Source organism: Lepidochelys kempii, chromosome 25 (assembly GCF_965140285.1).
Source record: "Lepidochelys kempii isolate rLepKem1 chromosome 25, rLepKem1.hap1, whole genome shotgun sequence".
Taxonomy (NCBI): Eukaryota; Metazoa; Chordata; order Testudines; family Cheloniidae; genus Lepidochelys; species Lepidochelys kempii.
In genome coordinates this window covers 8,190,050-8,208,943 of record NC_136404.1, presented here as the reverse complement: position 1 = coordinate 8,208,943, position 18,894 = coordinate 8,190,050, and the positions used below count along the sequence as shown (strand labels likewise).

At 43.9% G+C, this 18,894-nt stretch overlaps 1 protein-coding gene across 5 annotated transcripts in view; it reads left to right on the top strand.

The window, feature by feature from the left end:
• The first annotated feature begins 372 nt into the window (after positions 1-372).
• REXO1 (RNA exonuclease 1 homolog) overlaps positions 373-18,894 on the top strand; it is a 78,792-nt gene continuing 60,270 nt past the window's right edge. For 3 of the 5 annotated variants that reach the window (XR_012156185.1, XM_073324144.2, XM_073324143.2), the window contains exon 1: positions 373-649. Coding sequence is in view for 4 of the 5 variants with exons in the window: in XM_073324144.2 (XP_073180245.1) it covers positions 484-649 (166 nt within the window). In the remaining variant the exon portion in view is untranslated. Of the gene's footprint in view, positions 650-10,628; positions 11,432-15,887; positions 18,401-18,894 lie in introns of those variants that run through there. The other 2 variants (XM_073324145.2, XM_073324146.2) reach the window with 2 other exon arrangements.

Here is an 18,894-nt window from a genome sequence, read left to right as displayed (position 1 = left end):
TTGCACCCCCTTTCCCTTCCTTCCCTTCCCCTTGCACCCCCATCTCCCTCCCCCTTGCACCCCAGCTCCTTTCCTTCCCCTCCCCCTTGCTCCCCCATCTCTCTCCCCACCCCCTTGCACCCTGTCTGAGCTTTCCCCAGGAATTGGGGGTGATCGAATTTACGTGGCGGGGGGGGGGGGCTAGTTGATAGGTGTGGGGGTGGATGGGGGAGTTGAGCGTGGGGGCGGCGGAGGGAAAACCCTGCCCATCTCCCTCCCCCCGCGCCACCTGAGCCCCTCCCCCCATCACTGAGCCTCCCCCCCCCCGCCGGGCGGGTTTCCAGTCAGGCGCGGCGCGGGCAGCCCTCTCCTGGCAGCGGCCTCGCCGGGGTCCTCGGCCGGCCGGGCCCGGCTCCCCAAGATGGCGGCGCTGGCGGGGCCGCGGCCGGGGCTGTCCGTGTGAGGCGGGGACGGAGCCGCCCGGCGCCCCGCGGAGCCGGCGGGATGCTGCGACCCAGCGGCTACTTCCGCGGCATCGACTGCCCCTTCCTCGGCGCCGGCGGCCGGGGCGCGGGGGGCCCGCCCTGCCGGAGGCCGCACTGCCACTTCCGACACCCGCCGGCCGCCCGCGGCGCCGCCGCCCCGGAGTCCGGGGCCAAGCCCGGCGCAGGTACCGCCCCGCCGGCCCCCCGGGAGCCCCCGGCCCGGGCCTCGCCCCCCGAAACAGGGCGGCGGGGCCTCCCGCGTCCCCGGAAATGGAGCGAGAGGCGCCTGCCCCCCCCCCCCCGAAATATACTGACCGGTGCCTTGCCCCCCCCCCGGTGCTTTGCCCCCCCCCCGAAATATACTGACCGGTGCTTTGCCCCCCCCCCCGAAATATACTGACCGGTGCTTTGCCCCCCCCCCGAAATATACTGACCGGTGCTTTGCCCCCCCCCCCGAAATATACTGACCGGTGCTTTGCCCCCCCCCCCCGAAATATACTGACCGGTGCTTTGCCCCCCCCCCCCGAAATATACTGACCGGTGCTTTGCCCCCCCCCCCCGAAATATACTGACCGGTGCTTTGCCCCCCCACCCCGAAATATACGGCCCGGGCCTTCCTTCCCCCCTCCCCTGAAATGGAGCGAGAGGTGCCTGCCCCCCCCCCCCCCCGAAATATACTGACGGTGCCTTTCCTCCCCCGAAATATACGGCCCACGCCTTCCTTCCCCCCTCCCCCAAAATGTAGCAACAGGTGTCTTCCCTTTGCCCCCTAAAATGTAGTGATAGGTGCCTTCTCCCCCAAAATATACGGCCTATGTCTTCTCCCCCAAAATGTAGCGACAGGTGTCTTCCCTTTGCCCCCTAAAATGTAGTGATAGGTGCCTTCTCCCCCAAAATATATGGCCTATGCCTTCTCCCCCAAAATATATGGCCTATGCCTTCTCCCCCCAAATATATGGCCTATGCCTTCTCCCCCAAAATGTAGCAACAGGTGTCTTCTCTTTGCCCCCTAAACTGTAGTGATAGGTGCCTTCTCCCCCAAAATATACGGCCTATGTCTTCTCCCCCAAAATGTAGCGACAGGTGTCTTCCCTTTGCCCCCTAAAATGTAGTGATAGGTGCCTTCTCCCCCAAAATATATGGCCTATGCCTTCTCCCCCAAAATGTAGCGACAGGTGTCTTCCCTTTGCCCCCTAAAATGTAGTCATAGGTGCTTTCTACCCGCAAATATACGGCCCATGCCTTCCCCTCCCCCGACCCCCCGAAATGTAGCGACAGGTGTCTTCCTCTCCCCACCCCCCCAATATAGTGACAGGTGCCTTCCCTTCCTCCACTGATATGTACCAGCTGGTGCCTTCTCCTCCCATCCTCCCTCAAAATTTAGTGGCAGGTTCCTTTTTTGCTGCATCCCCCCAAATAGTGACAAATTCCTTGTCTGCCACAAAATATGACCGGTTCCTTCTTCCCCCTCTCCTCCCACCATAGGGACAGGTTGCAGCTCTCCCCAGAGTGACAGCTCTGTTGACAAGCCTTCTTCCCCCTTCCCAGCCCTCACTCCCCAGTGAGTGCTCCATGTATCGCTCATTCACTGTCACCCTGTCCTTAATTACAGGTCAGCTGAGGGGACAGTTTCCTTTCACTTCTTAACTGCAATCCCCCTCAGGGTAGCTCCCACCCTGTTATGCTCCAAGGGTCCTTTATTAGTCATCATATAGGTGATAGGCATAGAGGCGACCTGTTAAGTCACCTAGTCTGTTTGTCCTGCTGCTGATGTGACCTTTTTATATACCTAGGCTTTCGCAGAAATCAATTTTAATTTTGTTATAATTTCAATGGATACGCTTGAGGTTGATTTTTAAGCATCTTCTTTGATTGTTATCAATTTAAAATTTCCCAGTTGTGCAGAATTACGGGTTTGAAGCATTTTTTTATTCATTTAAATTTTCACAGTTGTGGGAAATTATGGGGGACAGTAATTATTTAATGACCGTAAACGTTGGGATTCAAAAAATTAAAGCTTTATAACAGTTAAAAAATTAATTGCCGACATCACAATGAGCAAACAAAATCCAGTATAATTATCCTTAAATCAGACTTTAAAAGTTCTCAAGCAGCATTTTTCTTACTTTGCCGATCTGTACATTTTGATGATTATTGCTGGAAATATTTTTCCATCAGTTTGTGGGCATTTTCGAAAGAGCCTAACTGACTTAGGTGCCCGGGACCAACTCTATGCTCTTCCCCCCACACCCTTTTTTTCAACCCCAAAAAATCCAAACCCAACTTTATTTAGGTATTTGTGTGATGGTATGTGAAGCAATTTCTGTAGTACGTACAGCACTTAGAGTTCCTTTTGGATGATAGAGAATCTATACATTCATATAGCATGATGTCTGAAAGATAACCTTGGTTTTTTTGATCATTCTTCTTGTGAGGGATTCTTTTCAGTAGAACCCTTTTATATATGTGGATTTGGGTTGAGAAGTGGAGAGTAATTATAAATCGACTCCAAGGCACTCCCTTTAATAGGAGGCTGCTGGCACCGCTACTGTTAGCGTGTGTAATGTCTTTAAGAACAAAGTACTCTATACTTTAAAATCTGGGGGAGGGAACAACCCTTTTGTTTTAGCTCATTTGATCTGAGATGGATTTAGACTAAAGAGACTATGCTTTGATTTAGTATTTCCTTTCATGTGCAGTATTGTACCTCCCCTGATCTGTGAGGTTACATTTAAAGCTTACACTAGAGGGTGGTGTTTTCTCTGTTGTATTCTGACTTTCTTTAGAAAGCAACCATCTTTTTGAGATCAGACAGTTTCTCTTATTCAAGATGAGTTGCTGTCTGTCAATTGAATTGCTTGTATTCTAAAGGAGCCTTACAAAAGATCATGAAAACACATGAGGCCAGAGCAGTGAAAAAGCAGCCTGCAAGCAAATAGGATTTTTCCCCAAGGGTGCAATCAGGGGTGAAGAATAATAAAGCTCTAACAAATCCAGTGTATATAGGGTGTTTGTTTCTAAGGTGGACATCAGCCATGATGCCCAAGCAGTACATTGGGTCTGCCATTACTATTGTGCCACCCAAAAAATATTCAGTAGTTTATCCAATGTAGATCTCTGCGGGGAGGGAGGAGGAGAGTGAGTCCAATTGACTGACTGCAGGCAGTTCATGGCGCTTTTAAAAGAAGGGGCCAAATCGTCTACTTCTCCATTTCTGAGTAGAAGATATGAACCCCAGGCAGATCTAGGTGAAGGGAGGGCATAAGAGGGAATACCTGCTTCATGACATCATTCTCCTTCCCTCTCCAACCACAGGTAGTATTATTCCCCCCCCCCCCACCTCCCCCCAAATGAATGGTTGATGGGGATAGCATTAAAATATCTGTAATTTACATAGCACGCTCCCAGTGGGCTGAACTCCTGTCATAGATTCATAGATATTTAGGTCATAAGGGACCATTATGATCATCTAGTCTGACCTCCTGCACAACGCAGGCCACAGAATTTTACCCACCACTTCTGCGAAAAACCTCACCTATGTCTGAGCTATCGAAGTCATCAAATTGTGTCTTCTGAAGGGTGACAAATGGAGGAGCCCTGGCCTCCAGAAGAAGAGCTCCTAATATCTGCAGGTTGTAAGGGTGAACCCCCTACAGCCTTGCACAGAGGTTGCAAATGCCAATCGTTCCCTCCCTGATCTGAAAGCACCCCAGCAAATGGAAACTTGGGGAGTTTTCTGTCCTCTTACTCGTAGGGAAAACCCACCCATGATTTCTCACCGAGAAATCTTCAGTGAGCTTAAACAAAAAAAGGAAGCTTACAAGAAGTGGGAACTTGGACAGATGGCTAGGGAGGAGTATAAAAATATTGCTTGAGCATGCAGGGGTGAAATCAGGAAGGCCAAAGCACAACTGGAGTTGCAGCTAGCAAGGGTTGTGAAGGGTAACAAGAAGGGTTTCTACAGGTATGTTAGCAACAAGAAGGTGGTCAGGGAAAGTGTGGGACCCATACTGAATGGGGGAGGCAACCTAGTGACATGATATGGAAAAAGCTGAAGTACTCAATGCTTTTTTTGCCTCGGTCTTCACAGACAAGGTCAGCTCCCAGACTGCTGCACTGGGCAGCACAGTATGGGGAGGAGGTGAGCAGCCCTCAGGGGTGAAAGAACAGGTTGAGGACTATTTAGAAAAGCTGGACATGCACAAGTCCATGGGGTTGGATCTAATGTATCCGAGGGTGTTGAGGGAATAGGCTGATGTGATTGCAGAGCCATTGGCCATCATCTTTGAAAATTTGTGGTGTTCAGGGGAGGTCCTGGAAGATTGGAAAAAGGCAAATATAGTGTCCATCGTTAAAAAAGGGAAGAAGGAGAATCCAGGGAACTACAGACCAGTCATCCTCACCTCAGTCCCTGGAAAGCCTCACCTCAGTCCCTGGAAAAATTATGGAGCAGGTCCTCAAGGAATCCATTTTGAAGCACTTGGAGGAAAGGAAGGTGGTCAGGAACAGTCAGCATGGGTTCACCAAGGGCAAGTCATGCCTGACCAACCTGATTGTCTTGTATGATGAGATAACTGGCTCTGTGGATATGGTGGAATCGGTGGACATGATATACTTTGACTTTAGCAAAGCTTTTGATATGGTCTCCCACAGTATTCTTGCTAGCAAGTTAAAGTATGGATTGGATGAATGGACTATAAGGTGGATAGAAAGCTGGCTGTGTCGTTGGGCTCAATGGGTAGTGATCAATGGCTCAATGTCTGTTTGGCAGCCAGTATCAAGCAGAGTGTCGGTCCTGGAGCTGGATTTGTTCAACATCTTCATAAATGACCTCGATGATGGGATGGATTGCACCCTAAGCAAGTTGGTGGATGACACTAAGCTAGGGGGAGAGGTAGATACCCTGGAGGGTAGGGATGGGGTCCAGCGTGACCTAAACAAATTGGAGGATTGGGCCAAAAAAAATCTGACGAGGTTCAACAAGGATGAGTGCAGAGTTCTGCACTTAGGATGGAAGAATCCCAGGCACCGCTACAGGCTGGGGACCGACTGGCTAAGCAGCAGTTCTGCAGAAAAGGACCTGGGGGTTACAGTGGACGAGAAGCTGGATATGAGTCAGCAGTGTGCCATAGTTGCCAAGAAGTCTAATGGCATATTGGGCTGCATTAGCAGGAGCATTGCCAGCAGATCGAGGGAAGTGATTATTCCCCTCTGTTTGGAACTGGTGAGGCCACATCTGGAGTACTGTGTCCAGTTTTGGGCCCCACACAACAGAAGGGATGTGGACAAATTGGAGAGAGTCCAGTGGAGGGCAATGGAAATGATTAGGGGGTTGGGGCACATGACTTATGAGGAGAGGCTGAGGGAACTGGGGTTATTTAGTCTGCAGAAGAGAAGAGTGAGGGGAGATTTGATAGCAACCTTCAACTACCTGAAGGGGGGCTCCAAAGAGGATGGAGCTTGGCTGTTCTCAGTGGTGGCAGATGGCATAACAAGAAGCAATGGTCTCAAGTTGCAGTGGGGGAGGTCTAGGGTGGCTATTAGGAAAAACTATTTCACTAGGTGGGTGGTAAAGCACCAGAATGGGTTACCTAGGGAGGTGGTGGACTCTCCATCCTTAGAAGTTTTTAAGGCCTGGCTTGACAAAGCCCTGGCTGGGGTGATTTAGTTGGGATTGGTCCTGCTTTGAGCAGGGGGTTGGACTAGGTGACCTCTTGAGGTCTCTTCCAACCCTAATCTTCTATGATTCTGTGATTTAGCCCAGTGAGGGCAAGTTTGAACTGGATACTGAAGTATATGAATAGTTAGAGTAGAAATATTGTTTTATTTATTAACCATTAGGTTCCATTTGTGCAGTAATAGAAATTGTGTCCGGTTTGAGGGGAGTATCTCTAAAATATTTCCTGAAAGGTGGGTAAATTCCTGGGGGTGATGTGTAATACACTTGAAATAGTATATCAGATATGCCTTTTGGGAGAAGGCATTGTGAGAAGGATTGAGTGCAGGATTGGGAATCAGGAAATCCTGAGTTCTAATCCTGACTTTGCCACTGACTAGCTGTGTGACCTTACATGAAATGACTTGCCCTAATTTTTTCATCTGTAAAATGATGGTAATATCCACTTGGCACATGAGAAGGGTGTGAAGATTAATGAATGTTTGTGAAGTGCTTTGAAAATGTAGGAAGCAAATAACTGTCTTTTTTCCCAAAAGCGTTGCTTTCTATAGCTGTGGTTTGGGGGGGAACCCCCCCCCCAGCTATTTGTTCAGTTTTTCTGTTTTGTGAAAGTCTAGAGCTTGTGTGAGCTGAAAAGACATAAAGCATAACAAATATTTTGTTTGTGAACATTTAAAAAAGAAAACCAAACCTTATTTCTATTTGACACTTCTGAGCATGGTCTTTGCTTGATGCTATCAAAAGACTGGTGCTCTCTGTCCTGGTTTGAAAACAAAGCTACAATCCAGCTATGGATTTCTGAGGTTCTCATCACCTATGTGATTCTGCTATCAGAGTAGGATTGAAAGAGCAGAAGTTTTATCGCCTAGCCTGGAAACAGTTACATTAGAACAATACATACAGATAGTTACATTGTGCAGAACATCTGTATGGTAGTGGACCAGGCTAAGCCATGAGTAAGTGTCTTTGCTAAACAAAGATCAAAACCCTGTCATGGTTTTTTGTGCTGGGTGGGTTATATGTTTAGAATGCTTCCAAGGATTTTGCAAATTCTTTAGGTAAAATACGCATCCTTGAGAATTCCTTTAAAGAAGGGAGTATAGTCTAGTAATTAAAGCTGGGAACAGTAGGAACCAGGACTGTTTAGTTCTTTTCTTGACTTTGTCACTGATGCAGTGTGCCTTTCACTTCATGTCTCTGTTCCTCAGTTTCCTTATCTATAAAACAAATACTTACCTCACAGGAAGGTTGAGGGTTAATTGTAAAATGCTAGAAGGTTAGATTGTAGAAGTGCAGGGTAATACTTAATAAAATACAGGAGATAAATTAAATATTAAAACAACTTGGCAGTCTCCTTTTAGGAGATGCTGCAGAACCTTCCATTTTGACAAAGTCTTTCAGTCATCACAAGAATGACACAACAATAACCCCTCCTTCTACCTGCCCCTTCTTCCTAAAACCCCCTCCCAAAAACAAGCAGAGACACACAAAAGTAATAAATAAACTAACCAAAAACCTAACCATACTCCAAGCAGAAATTTTAGTAAACCCAAAGGGATTCAGAAAGTCACCTAGAAACTCTGCTATTGCCAATCAGTTTTACAAAGAAGGTTCTCAGTTGCTATGGTGATAGAAGCAGGATATTACCAAAATATACACAATATTAAGGGATAAAACTATTAATAGAAATATTATTACTAAATGTAAAGAATGTCAGTGAAAATACTTACACAGTTTCCTGCAGTGAGTGTATTGGAAACTTTGTACCATTTTGCTAAAATAAAAAACAAGAAGTTAATTAACCTGGTTTTGGTGACCTAGCTCAGTGAAATGAAGAATTGGGGAAGGGAGAAATAAATTTAAATTCTTTGTTTTAATAACTGACATGTTAGTAACACAACTGAGAAGTTTAAAGAACACTTTACTTATATCTTTAGATAGGACAGGGAGCTGAGAAATAGCTGCTGTTTGCATGGAAAAGCTTGATGACACACAGCTTTGCATTTCTTTCCTATAAATTTAAATAAAATACTTTTTTTAAACCTGTTATTAACTTTAGGAAAGAAATGAGTGAAATGCACACATTTAAAACAACAAAACTTTTATTCTGGGTGGAGGAAAAAACATGAATAGTGAGAAAATCCACAAAAGGATGCTGCGAAATGCAAAATATTTTTGCAAAACACTTGCATAGGTGCTTAGCTTCACTTGTATAAGTAGTCCCAACCACACGCATAAGTGTTTGCAGGACTGAGGCCTCTGTTTTATCTGTCTGATCTCTCTGGTTTTTAATACATCACATATTGTAATGGCATGTGAATTAATACTCTGTGGTCTTATTACATTCAGTAATGAATTTTGGGAATGCCCTTTTTATTTCTCCTAGGAAACTTTTTTTTTTAATGCTATATGGAAAGGGAAATAGAATTAACAGAAATGGTAAACTTTGGAGGGATAGCTCAGTGGTTTGAGCATTGGCCTGCTAAACCCAGGGTTGTGAGTTCAGTCCTTGAGGGGGCCATTTAGGGAAATGGAGCAAAAATTGGGGATTGGCCCTGCTTTGAGCAGGGGGTTGGACTAGATGACCTCCTGAGGTCCCTTCCAACTTGGATATTCTATGAATCTTCTCTTGCAACAGATGTAGGTTGTCTTTTCACTACAAGCTAGGGGTGTGATTCCTCTGCTTGTGGACACAAACTTGCGCTAGCTCTCATCCAGCTAGAATGAGTATAAATAGCAGTGTAGCCACAGTAGCATGTTTAGCAGCAGCAGAGGTCTGGGCACTGGTTTTAGGTGGGTTTGAACTTGGCACAGCTAAGCTTTGGTTCTGTTGCCCGTGCTGCTGCAGTTACACTACTGTTTGTGCTCCCACTAGCATGTGGACATGAGCAGAGGAATCACACCCCTAGCTCGTAGTTTAGATGTAGTTGTAGAATAGAGTTCAGATCAATTAAATGCAGGCTTTTATTGTGGGTTTCCATATTTTAAGTGGATTCCAAGGTTGGGTAGAATCTTTTGACAAAGCTCTCTAAAGACTCTAGGAAGTCATGCTGGCTGGTAGCTCCAAAGGCTTAGTATCTGTTAGCACTGACGAAAGTAACAAAATACTGTCAACTTAAGATAGGTAATGATTACAGCTGTGATTTGTGAAATGAAGACTGGAAAAACCACTTGATAGCAAGGTCAAGAGCATGTCTTTTCATTTAATAAACTGATCTTAATATTGGTTTTACAGTAGTCAGAGATTTCTTGTCATTTCATTAAATTGCCAGATATGGTAAATTATGTAGCAATGTTACATGGCAAAACAGTTGAGAATTCAACATGTTACTTGCCCCTTGGAATGTTTTATTCTTTTTTAACATCTTTCACTTCCCTGTGAATGGAGAATGTCAAGATATGGAGCTTTTAAAATACCTCACTTTTCAGAGTGGCTGCATGTATTGCCCTCATTTGGTAAATATGCAAAACAATTTCCGTTCAAACTTGTGTTTTCACATATTCATAACTTCCTAAAATGTTTATTTTTGGGGGAGGAAATCTTCCATGTTTGATCTCTGCTAGAATGTGAAACTTACTTGAAGCAAATTTTCTTCCCCTGGTACAGACATGATGCTTTCTGTAGTTCCTGGAAGCGTTACTACTTTGCCACCTTTTGCAAATGTGCAACATGTGCTCCCCCAGGGCAGTCTCCACTGGTGGAGGCAGATCCCTGGCTCTCCCCACCCACTTGGGAGAGATTTGTCCTGCTGTCACAGCTAACCTCATGAAGTCCTTGTGCTTAGATTCATGCAAGGAGCAGATTAGGTGTAGCTTCTTCTCAGGGCTGTAGGGCTGTGGTGGAGAGGAAGGCTCATTGTGTTGTTTTTTTCTCCCCCATACCCTCTCCCTTTTACACTTGCATAAAACCAGGCACAATCCAGCTCTGATTGTTCTAAAGGCTTCTTTGATTCATAGATTCATAGAAGGTTAGGGTTGGAAGGGACCTCAGGAGGTCATCTAGTCCAACTCCTGCTTGAAGCAGGACCAATCCCCAATTTTTGCTCCAGATCCCTAAACGGCCCCCTCAAGGATTGAACTCACAACCCTGCAATCACTGTAGGGAAAGTCAAAATGCCCATTGTGATCCCTGTAGACCCCGCCCACCCTTTAATGCCATGGCTCGTGAACCCCTACACAGGGAGCCTTGACAGCAGCAAGGAGCGGCTCAATAACAGGCGGAGCCAGTGCAGAATGAGTGTGGAGCGTGCCCCTGGCCGCCCAAAGGGCCGCTGGCACTCTCTGCATGGGAAGCTGGACCCGGCCGATGACCACATCCCCACGGCTATATCCGTGTGCTGTACCCTCCACAATATCTGTGAAGGGAAGGATGAATGATTCACTCAGGCATGGAACTCGGAGGTTCAACACCTGGAGGCTGAATTTGAACAGCCAGAGAGTAGGTCTATTAGAGGGGCCCAGCGCAGGGCTGCAAGGACTAGGGATGCCTTGACAAGTGTTCATTTGGAAGCTTTTATTCAGTACTATCAGAGGCTGTTATCCTAAATTTATTTTATGTATTGTGAAAGGTCCAGTATTTTAGCCTCCATTCCTCCAAACATGTATGTACATACATAGCTTTACTTAGGCAACTAATTGCATTGAACTCAACAGAACTACATTTACGTTTTATAATTTTGTTGTCAATTGAGACCTGCCTGTGTGATGTTAAATGGACATGTTCTCAGGTAATTTAGGCTCAGTAATTAGATTTTGTGCATGTTTTTTAACAAAAAGGCTTTTATAGATCCCTCTAATTAGAAATATTTTGCTTCATATTTAAATGGTTCCCCTGTAATTTTCACAGATCAAACTTGCAACATTGGGGTAATGCATGAGAGCCAGGAAGTGAAATTGACTAGTCAATTTTCAGTGTCTAAGCTGAATGATATATAAAAAGTAAGTAGAGTAAATATTGAAAATAAATTTTTTAAAAATTTCCCTAGGTGATATTAATAACACTGATAAGGAAACCAGGGGGGTGGGCAGGAGGATGGAGAAACTGTTGTAGAAATGATAATTTCGCTTTAGAGTAAATGAGGGTGAGGGCGGGACTTCAGCAAGTTACTATGTCCTGCCCTCCTGCCACAATTATCTTTGCGACCCAGAAGGTGCTGTCAGTGTACTGATCAGCAGCACATTGTGACATAAGCATTTGTTTGAATGCCTTGACTATACAAAATAGATATTAAAATCCTCAAGCAAAACATGAACAAATATCTTCATTATTTATTAACCGTGGAGAAATCAGGTAATTCTTTGAAATTTTCATTATTGTGTATTTGGAGTTGGCTTGTGATTTGATGTGGATTTCAGTACATGAAGCAGTTACAGAGAAATGCTTTCTACAAGCAAACTTTTGTCTATTGAAGTATTTTTGTGTATTAACATCATACTTCTATCCCTCAGAATAGAATCCTGTCTAAATAAATAGACTACCCAAAACCTCAGTCCTGTTCTGGAAGTTATAGATATATAATATTTCCAGTATTTTTAAAGATCTGACCCTTTTCCGAGAAACTAACTCATAGGTTCCATGCTTAAAACCACCTGAAGAATGTTGTACTTACTAATTGTGGTATCTGGAAAGATTGAGCTGCAGGTGTTTGAAAATTGTAAATCAGTTACTTTGTTCTAATATAGGCTTTGAGTCAGTGAAATGTGTTTTTTTTTTTTAAATACAGTTTGAGTTTTGCTTTTAGTCAAACTTTTTCAACAGATAACTTGATTTTTTTTAAACTGTAACACCCTCAAGTTTCAAAACTGCTCTTTTTATATGTCAGTTAACTTCAGTTTTGCTCTTCTAGAAGTCTGAATAACTGACTTTCCACTGAAGTACTACATCTTTTTAATTAAGTGCAGCACAAGACATAGAAAATAAGGTTGTTTATGCCCTAAAGAGTTTAAAGAAATAAAAAGCAGATACTAAGAAGAAAGGACCTAATGAGAAACCCAGAGGGAGGAATTGACTTTGAAGATTAAACAGAGAAAAAATTGTTGCTTCTGGTGGCCGTTATGGCAAAAGTGAGCTTCTAGGAGATACTTGAATGAGAAGCGAGGATATCAGAATATTTAAAAGATCCTTATTTTGGTTCCGCTAACTGTAAGCAAGACTTAACTTACTAATAATTATTTGAAGTAGCAGCTTTAAGTTGACATGCCATTTTTGTAGTGGGCTCTGAAAACTTTACAGGTGCTTTTGTTTTCTGAATCAGAGAAAATTACTCTCAGCTCGTGCTTTTTCAAAATAGTTAATTTAAACTTTATTTTTTTAATACTGGAGGGAAAATAATTATTTTAAGCCAGACTAATTGGAGGTCTTTAGATTTCCTCTTTAAGAATTTAAACATATTTAAGATCCTGTCACAGGGTGTAAAAAAGTTACCAGACAACTACTAATCTGTCTGGTACGAAAGATTAGGGGTAGGAAGGCCACTTTGATCTAAGGGCAACAGTCCCAGTATTTACTTGTCTTCCCTTTGTGCACTCTTTTTCTGTTAAGTACACTAGCACTCTTTAAATATAGTTTTATATTTAAATTCTTTGTGGTGGTCTATCGCAACTTTGAAAATTTCCTTCTTACTGAGAGTCTCCCCTTTGGAATGACTTTTTCCCGCCATAAAGTTTGACGTTAATCTGGTGGTTTTTGTATCATTCACATTATCACAGCACAGGGGCATTAATAACTGTTGCAATGGAAAACGCATAAACTATTGTTTTTGTATATGCCTGACAAACAGTGGATGCTATCATTTATTTTTTTATCTGTTATTTTGGCCTCTTGCATCTTTTAGCAATAAAGATTTAGCTGACATTGCAGAGGTCTGTGTGAGGCAGCATAGAACGCTGCAGCCTCTTTCACAGCAGTATTGTCTCTGAAAGTGCCCCGAGAGTAAAGCAAGCACTTGGGTAGAGATGCCCTCTTGTGAACTGGAAGCAAAAAGAGAACTGTCAAGATGTTCTTGGTAGAGGCTGTTGATCTTGCTCCCTCTCGTGGCTTCTTAGGCCTGATCTTCATTAGGAAAAAAGGTGGCTTTTTACCACATGTTAGCGAATGTGTGGTAAAATATAGTGTTCATTTTGACCTGCTAACATGTTAAAACCCTGCCTTGTCCACAGTAAGTTAGCTAAGATGGGAGGAGGAGATGCAAACTAACCTTTTTTCCTAGTGTGGATGCTGTGACACTGCACGCCATATTCTTCATAGTGATATTAGTATGATATAATTATATCATAGTTATATATTTTATGCAAGGCAAGGCACGTGAGGTGTCATTGGAAAGGTTATGGTTTGCTGAATATATCCTTTTTACATGCATGTATCATTTTTGTATCTGAAGTTATGAATATTGACTATGTATCTATTTCAAATGTAGCTATTCCTGGGCAACGCCCACTAGGCAAAATGCTCTCTGTCTAGATGGCTGGCTGGGAAGGGCCCATTCAGGTTAATGAGCCATTAGGAAGAAACAATAGGCCTTAGGAGAAGCTTAGCTCCCACCTGGTGAGCCTTCCTGTGAGTGCTCCAAACAGCCCGTGAGGAATGGCTGTGGGACATGTGACCAGGTCACCTGGTTCTGGACTCCATCTTGGGATGTCAGTATTTTTCCACGGACTGGTGTGGGAACCAAGCTTTGAAACAAAGGGTTCCTGCCATATGCAAAAGCTATATAAGACAGGGGAGTGACATCATCTTGGTTGTCCACTGACTACGCACTCAAGAAGACTCCTGGAAACACCTGAGGAACAAAGACTGAACTGGGGGAAGTGCTGGACCCAGGCTAAAGGGATTTTTAGCCTATGAATGGAACACCTGGGGATTCCAAGCTGTAAGCATGTGTAGCTTGCCCCTTAAGAATCTGCAGCCTGCTTGTGTCATCACTTAGGATGAGGATCTGCTTTTCATATCCAGTCTATTTAATATATTAAGCTTAGTTTGCTGTTTTGTTTATCTGTTTTGATCTGTTTGCTATCCCTTATAATCACTTGCAATCTATCTTTTGTGGTTAATAAACTTGTTTTTGCTTTATCTAAAACCAGTGTGTAGGAGTCATAACTCAGGGGGAGAAAGCTGTTGCATGTTCCTCTCCACATTGAGGGAGGGGGCGAATTTTATGAGCTTACTCTGTACAGTTCCCTGTGCAGTGCAGGACAGTATAATTTTGGGTTTATACTCCAGAGGGAGTGTGTTCCTTAGGAACTGGCTGAAGCCATCCCATGCAGGGGCCTGTTAAAGAACCTGCCTTCATGTGCTGCAGCTGGGTGTGTCCCTACCTGTAGGTGTGCTGGTGAAAGTGCAGGCTGAAGCCCAGAGGGCTTGTCAATAACAGTACTGTACAGTGTAGAAGGGAGCCCAGGCTGGTGGGTCAGGGGGCTCAGTGGTACCCCAGTTCCAGGTGGCACCCTGGGGGAACCTGTCACAGATGCCCCTTTGAAGCCTGAGTTTAAAGTGGGCACTGCCACTTTGGAATCTACTCAGTTTAAAACATAAGTTAAATTAATTAGATAATGTGTCTGCTCTGATTCCCCTGCCAGTGATTTTACAATTACACTTTGCCTTTTAAAAAAATAATCGCATTTCTCTGTTCCCTGTTGCTGTGTGAAAGGTCCACACAAACAGGAGAAACTGCTTGTCTCTACAGGGGAAAGCATGGAACTTACAATACAGTAAGTGCTGTCAGATGTGCTAGGTAAGCAAACTTGAAAAAATACAGCGATATTTCTCTAATCTTTCACTTAGACACATTGGGTGTTATTTGTAGCAATAGTACGTTGAAAAAATCACACAATTTAAGTGAGGCAGTTTTGTCAAATCTCTTGCTAAGGCATTGTCTTCTTTTATTCTTCTGTTTATAAATTGATACTTTTGTAATGCGCTTAGATGCTATGGTGTTAGGTGCACTATCAATGAATGAATAAACATGCAGGTAAGACTTACACACGAGGAGCAGGTACATTGAATAAGAAGGGTTACAGTGTGAGTTTTCTGACTGCAACTGTACTTTAAATAAAAAAAGCTTGCTTTTGGTTCCTCTTATGTACACCCCCCCCAAACCTACTTAATCTGAACCACTTATTTGAAATGTTCTACTATTAATTATTTTCCGCCCTTTATGGGATTTAAGCTTCATCATTGGAGCTATGTAAAGCTGTCAAACTCTGCTTTGGGTATTTGCGAATAAGGTCTTTGCCAGAAGTCACCATTTCCACCAGCACATACTTGTGGTATTTTATCACGAAGTTCAACCTGCTGAGCCAAGCCTTTGTTGCTAGGATGAAATCTTGCCATTTTCACAGAAAAGCAAAGCCTCTTGTGAAATAATATCTTCTTGTGGGAACTGCTTTTCTCTTTCTAGAAATATTAAAGCTAAAGCTCAAAAATATTCTTCCAGTGGGGATAATTTTTTCTGGTAATTGCAGTGGTTGTCGGGATGGTCAGCACTAACATTGTGAACATAAGCATGGTGTTAATCTAGCACAGTTGCTCTGGCTGTCACAAAAATGGCTGTTTTTGTCTGAAAATGTTTCCAAACCGCTACCTTGAACAGTTAGATGCCCGAGACTGATAGTCACTGTAACAAAAGATTAATGTCTTGCTTACAAGTCTGGCATTGCGAGACTTCAGTTGCCCAAAATTTTAATATTTCTGATTCCCCTGCAGCTACCTCTTAGCTCCTCTAGTTTGTGCTGCCTTTGAGAGCAAGATATTTGCTCCCTCTTGAGCAATACAGATGCAAAAAGCAGCCTGTTTTCTTCCCAAATTATAAACTTCAGTGGTAGGAATTGATCAAACAGAAGGGCTCTGTATTCCAAATAAAAAGCATGTTATATACACACTCCTAGGTTGCCTTTAAACAAAGCATCTATTGATGCAGAATGATTCATTGGAAAATAAGTTTTTAAATCAAATAGGCGACCTTGTACTGGCTGCATCATGTTTAATAAATAATGTCAGTCTTCGTTTGCTATCTTCATCTATGTTGCAAAAACTAGAATGACCATTATACTGGAGAAGATGCTACAGCCTTTTGCTCCTGGCCGAAATGAAGCTGTTTGAATAACATTGCCATTGCAGAATTGACACCCCCTCCGTGCCCTGCTCCCCCCAAAAAACCCAAACAAACAAAAACCCAACACCACCAGCATAACTACAACTAAGGGGGGAAAAACCCTAACTTTCTGTGGAAGCCTGTTCCACATTTTCTATTCTTCTTGCCCAGAAAAGTTGTTTAAGTGGGATTCATTTCAAAGCACACTGGTCTCTTCTGGAATACATCTGAGTTTAGTACATTTTCTGGTTTTAGTGATAAGCATTTATATAGAGCTATAACATGTTTTTTAAAAGGAATTTTTTTTGATGCATTGGAAGATGTATTTTAATATGTTCATTCTAAGATGTATTTATTCTTAAAATAATTTGAATTTTTTTTAAAAAGTGTCTTAATCGTAATTAAACTAACAGTCAGACAGGGAGTTGCTATCTCAAGTTTGGTTGCCCTGTGATATTCCTGGGAGACATCTCTCTTTAACTTCTCATCAAAAAAGAGAAATTTCATTAAGTAATACCTTTAATCTGCCCATTTTGTTTTAACAGAATTATCATAGGGTTATTGTATAGCTGAAATAACTGCAAAATAAGTGATCTAGTTTCTGCTATCTTCCTTAACTGTAAAGATTTTTCTTAAATGTTTTATGTACTGAACTGAAAGTAACAAATGCAAAAAGCAAATAGGGGTGTTTTTTTTTTTTTTATATAATGGCCAAGATTTTTAAGCATGTAAAGTTAGGTTCCATATGAAGTCTACAGTATGGTGCTTAAATAAGTGGCCTGACTTGAGGCAGCTTATTTAGTTTGCCTTACTCTAGACATTCACTCTTAAAAAAATCTTTGCTTGTATTTCTAGTGCATTATGCAAACACATCACAACTGAAGGTAACAGTCCAAAGTAGTATAGTGGAGCTCACTTAAGCATGTGTCTTATACAGGAATAAAGCTGATCAGATACCACATTTTCTGTGTAATCCAATCAAACTATCCACTGACACACAAAAGAGCTCTTTTAAGAAGAAATCTCACAAGACCCTTGATATTTTCAGGGTTTATTCTGTAGCTGACCAACTGATCATTCCACTAAAGTAAAATGTGTAAAAAATAAAATAAACTGATTTGTACATTAGAATATCACAATACAAACTGCATTAGTCTAAAAGCTGGTCGACACGTAGATTTTTGTACTGGTGTAACTGTTTCAGTTAAGGGGGTGGCTTTTACTTATACAGTCCTGGCGTGGATGAGTTATCCTGACATAAAGCTGCCTTACATCAGTGTTTGGCTACACTTGAGAGTTAGAGCGCATTAAAGCAGCCCTGGGCGCCCTAACTCATGACGCGTCCACACTGGCAAGGCACATAAAGCGCTCTGACTCCGTGGCTGGAGTGCTCCTGGTAATCCACCTCCACTAGAAGCTCCCCGCTGCAGCGCCGCGATGCCAGTGTGGATGCCCTGGTCTATTAATGCGCTCTGATCAGAAGTGTCCCACGATGCCTGTTCATTCTGGTCATCACTTTGAACTCTACTGCCCTGCCCTGAGGTGACCAACCATCAGACCCACCTTTCAAATTCTCTGGGAATTTTGAAATTCCTCTTCCTATTTGCTCAGCCAGGCATGGAGTGCTCTCAGTGAATCTTTCCCGGTGACCATGCTGCCACACACCAGGCAAGCCCTAGTATGGAGCAATGGCGAGGTGCTGGACCTCATCAGTGTTTGGGGGGAGGAAGCTGTCCGGTCCCAGTTGCGCTCCAGCCGTAGGAATTACAATACCTTCGGGCAGATATCAAGGGACATGATGGAAAGGGGCCATGACCGAGACGCACTGCAGTGCAGGGTTAAAGCGAAGGAGCTGTGGAATGCGTACTGCAGAGCTCGCGAGGCAAACTGCCACTCCGGTGCTGCCCCCGCCACCTGCCGTTTCTACAAAGAGCTGGACACGATATTTGGGGGTGACCTCACCTCCACTTCGAAGACCACTATGGACACTTCAGAGTCCAGTTCAACAAGGCAGGAGGAGGAGGAAAGTGGGAGCGAGGGTGCTGAGGAAGAGCGGGACAGCCCGGCATCCCTAGATACATGCAGCCAGTAGCTGTTTTCAAGCCAGGAGGAAGGTAGCCAGTCACAACAGATGATGCTTGGGGAAGAACAAACACCAGAAGAGGTGCCTGGTAAGCGGCTTTTATTTTGGGAAGGAAGTTGTTTGGTGCGGGCTCTTGGGGCGAGGAGGGTTGCAGGGTTAGGGCTGCATGCAGGGTTAGGGCTGCATGCACGCCTAGATGCAGAATAGGGTGTTGATGTGCTCTATCACATCGTGGTAATCGGCCTCAGTGACCTCTTCAACGGTCTCATGCAGAAGCTGGGCAATCCACTTGTGCAGGTTCCTTAGCAGAGCAACTGTGCTCCTTGTCCCAGTGAGACTAACATGTCCGTGCCACTGTGACGGGCGGGGGGACCATTGCTGCACACAGGCAAGCTGCATGTGGGCCAGGACGGAAGCCACATAGTAGTAGAAGATTCTCCCTTGCTTCCCAGGTCACCCTCAGCAGCGAGATATCTTCCGGGACGAACTCATCCTGTGGAAAATGTGGGGATAGTGTTCAATATGGGGCCCCCTGCAGCTGTTGGCTCTCCCCAAGGTACAGAACCCCAGAGGACAGTATGG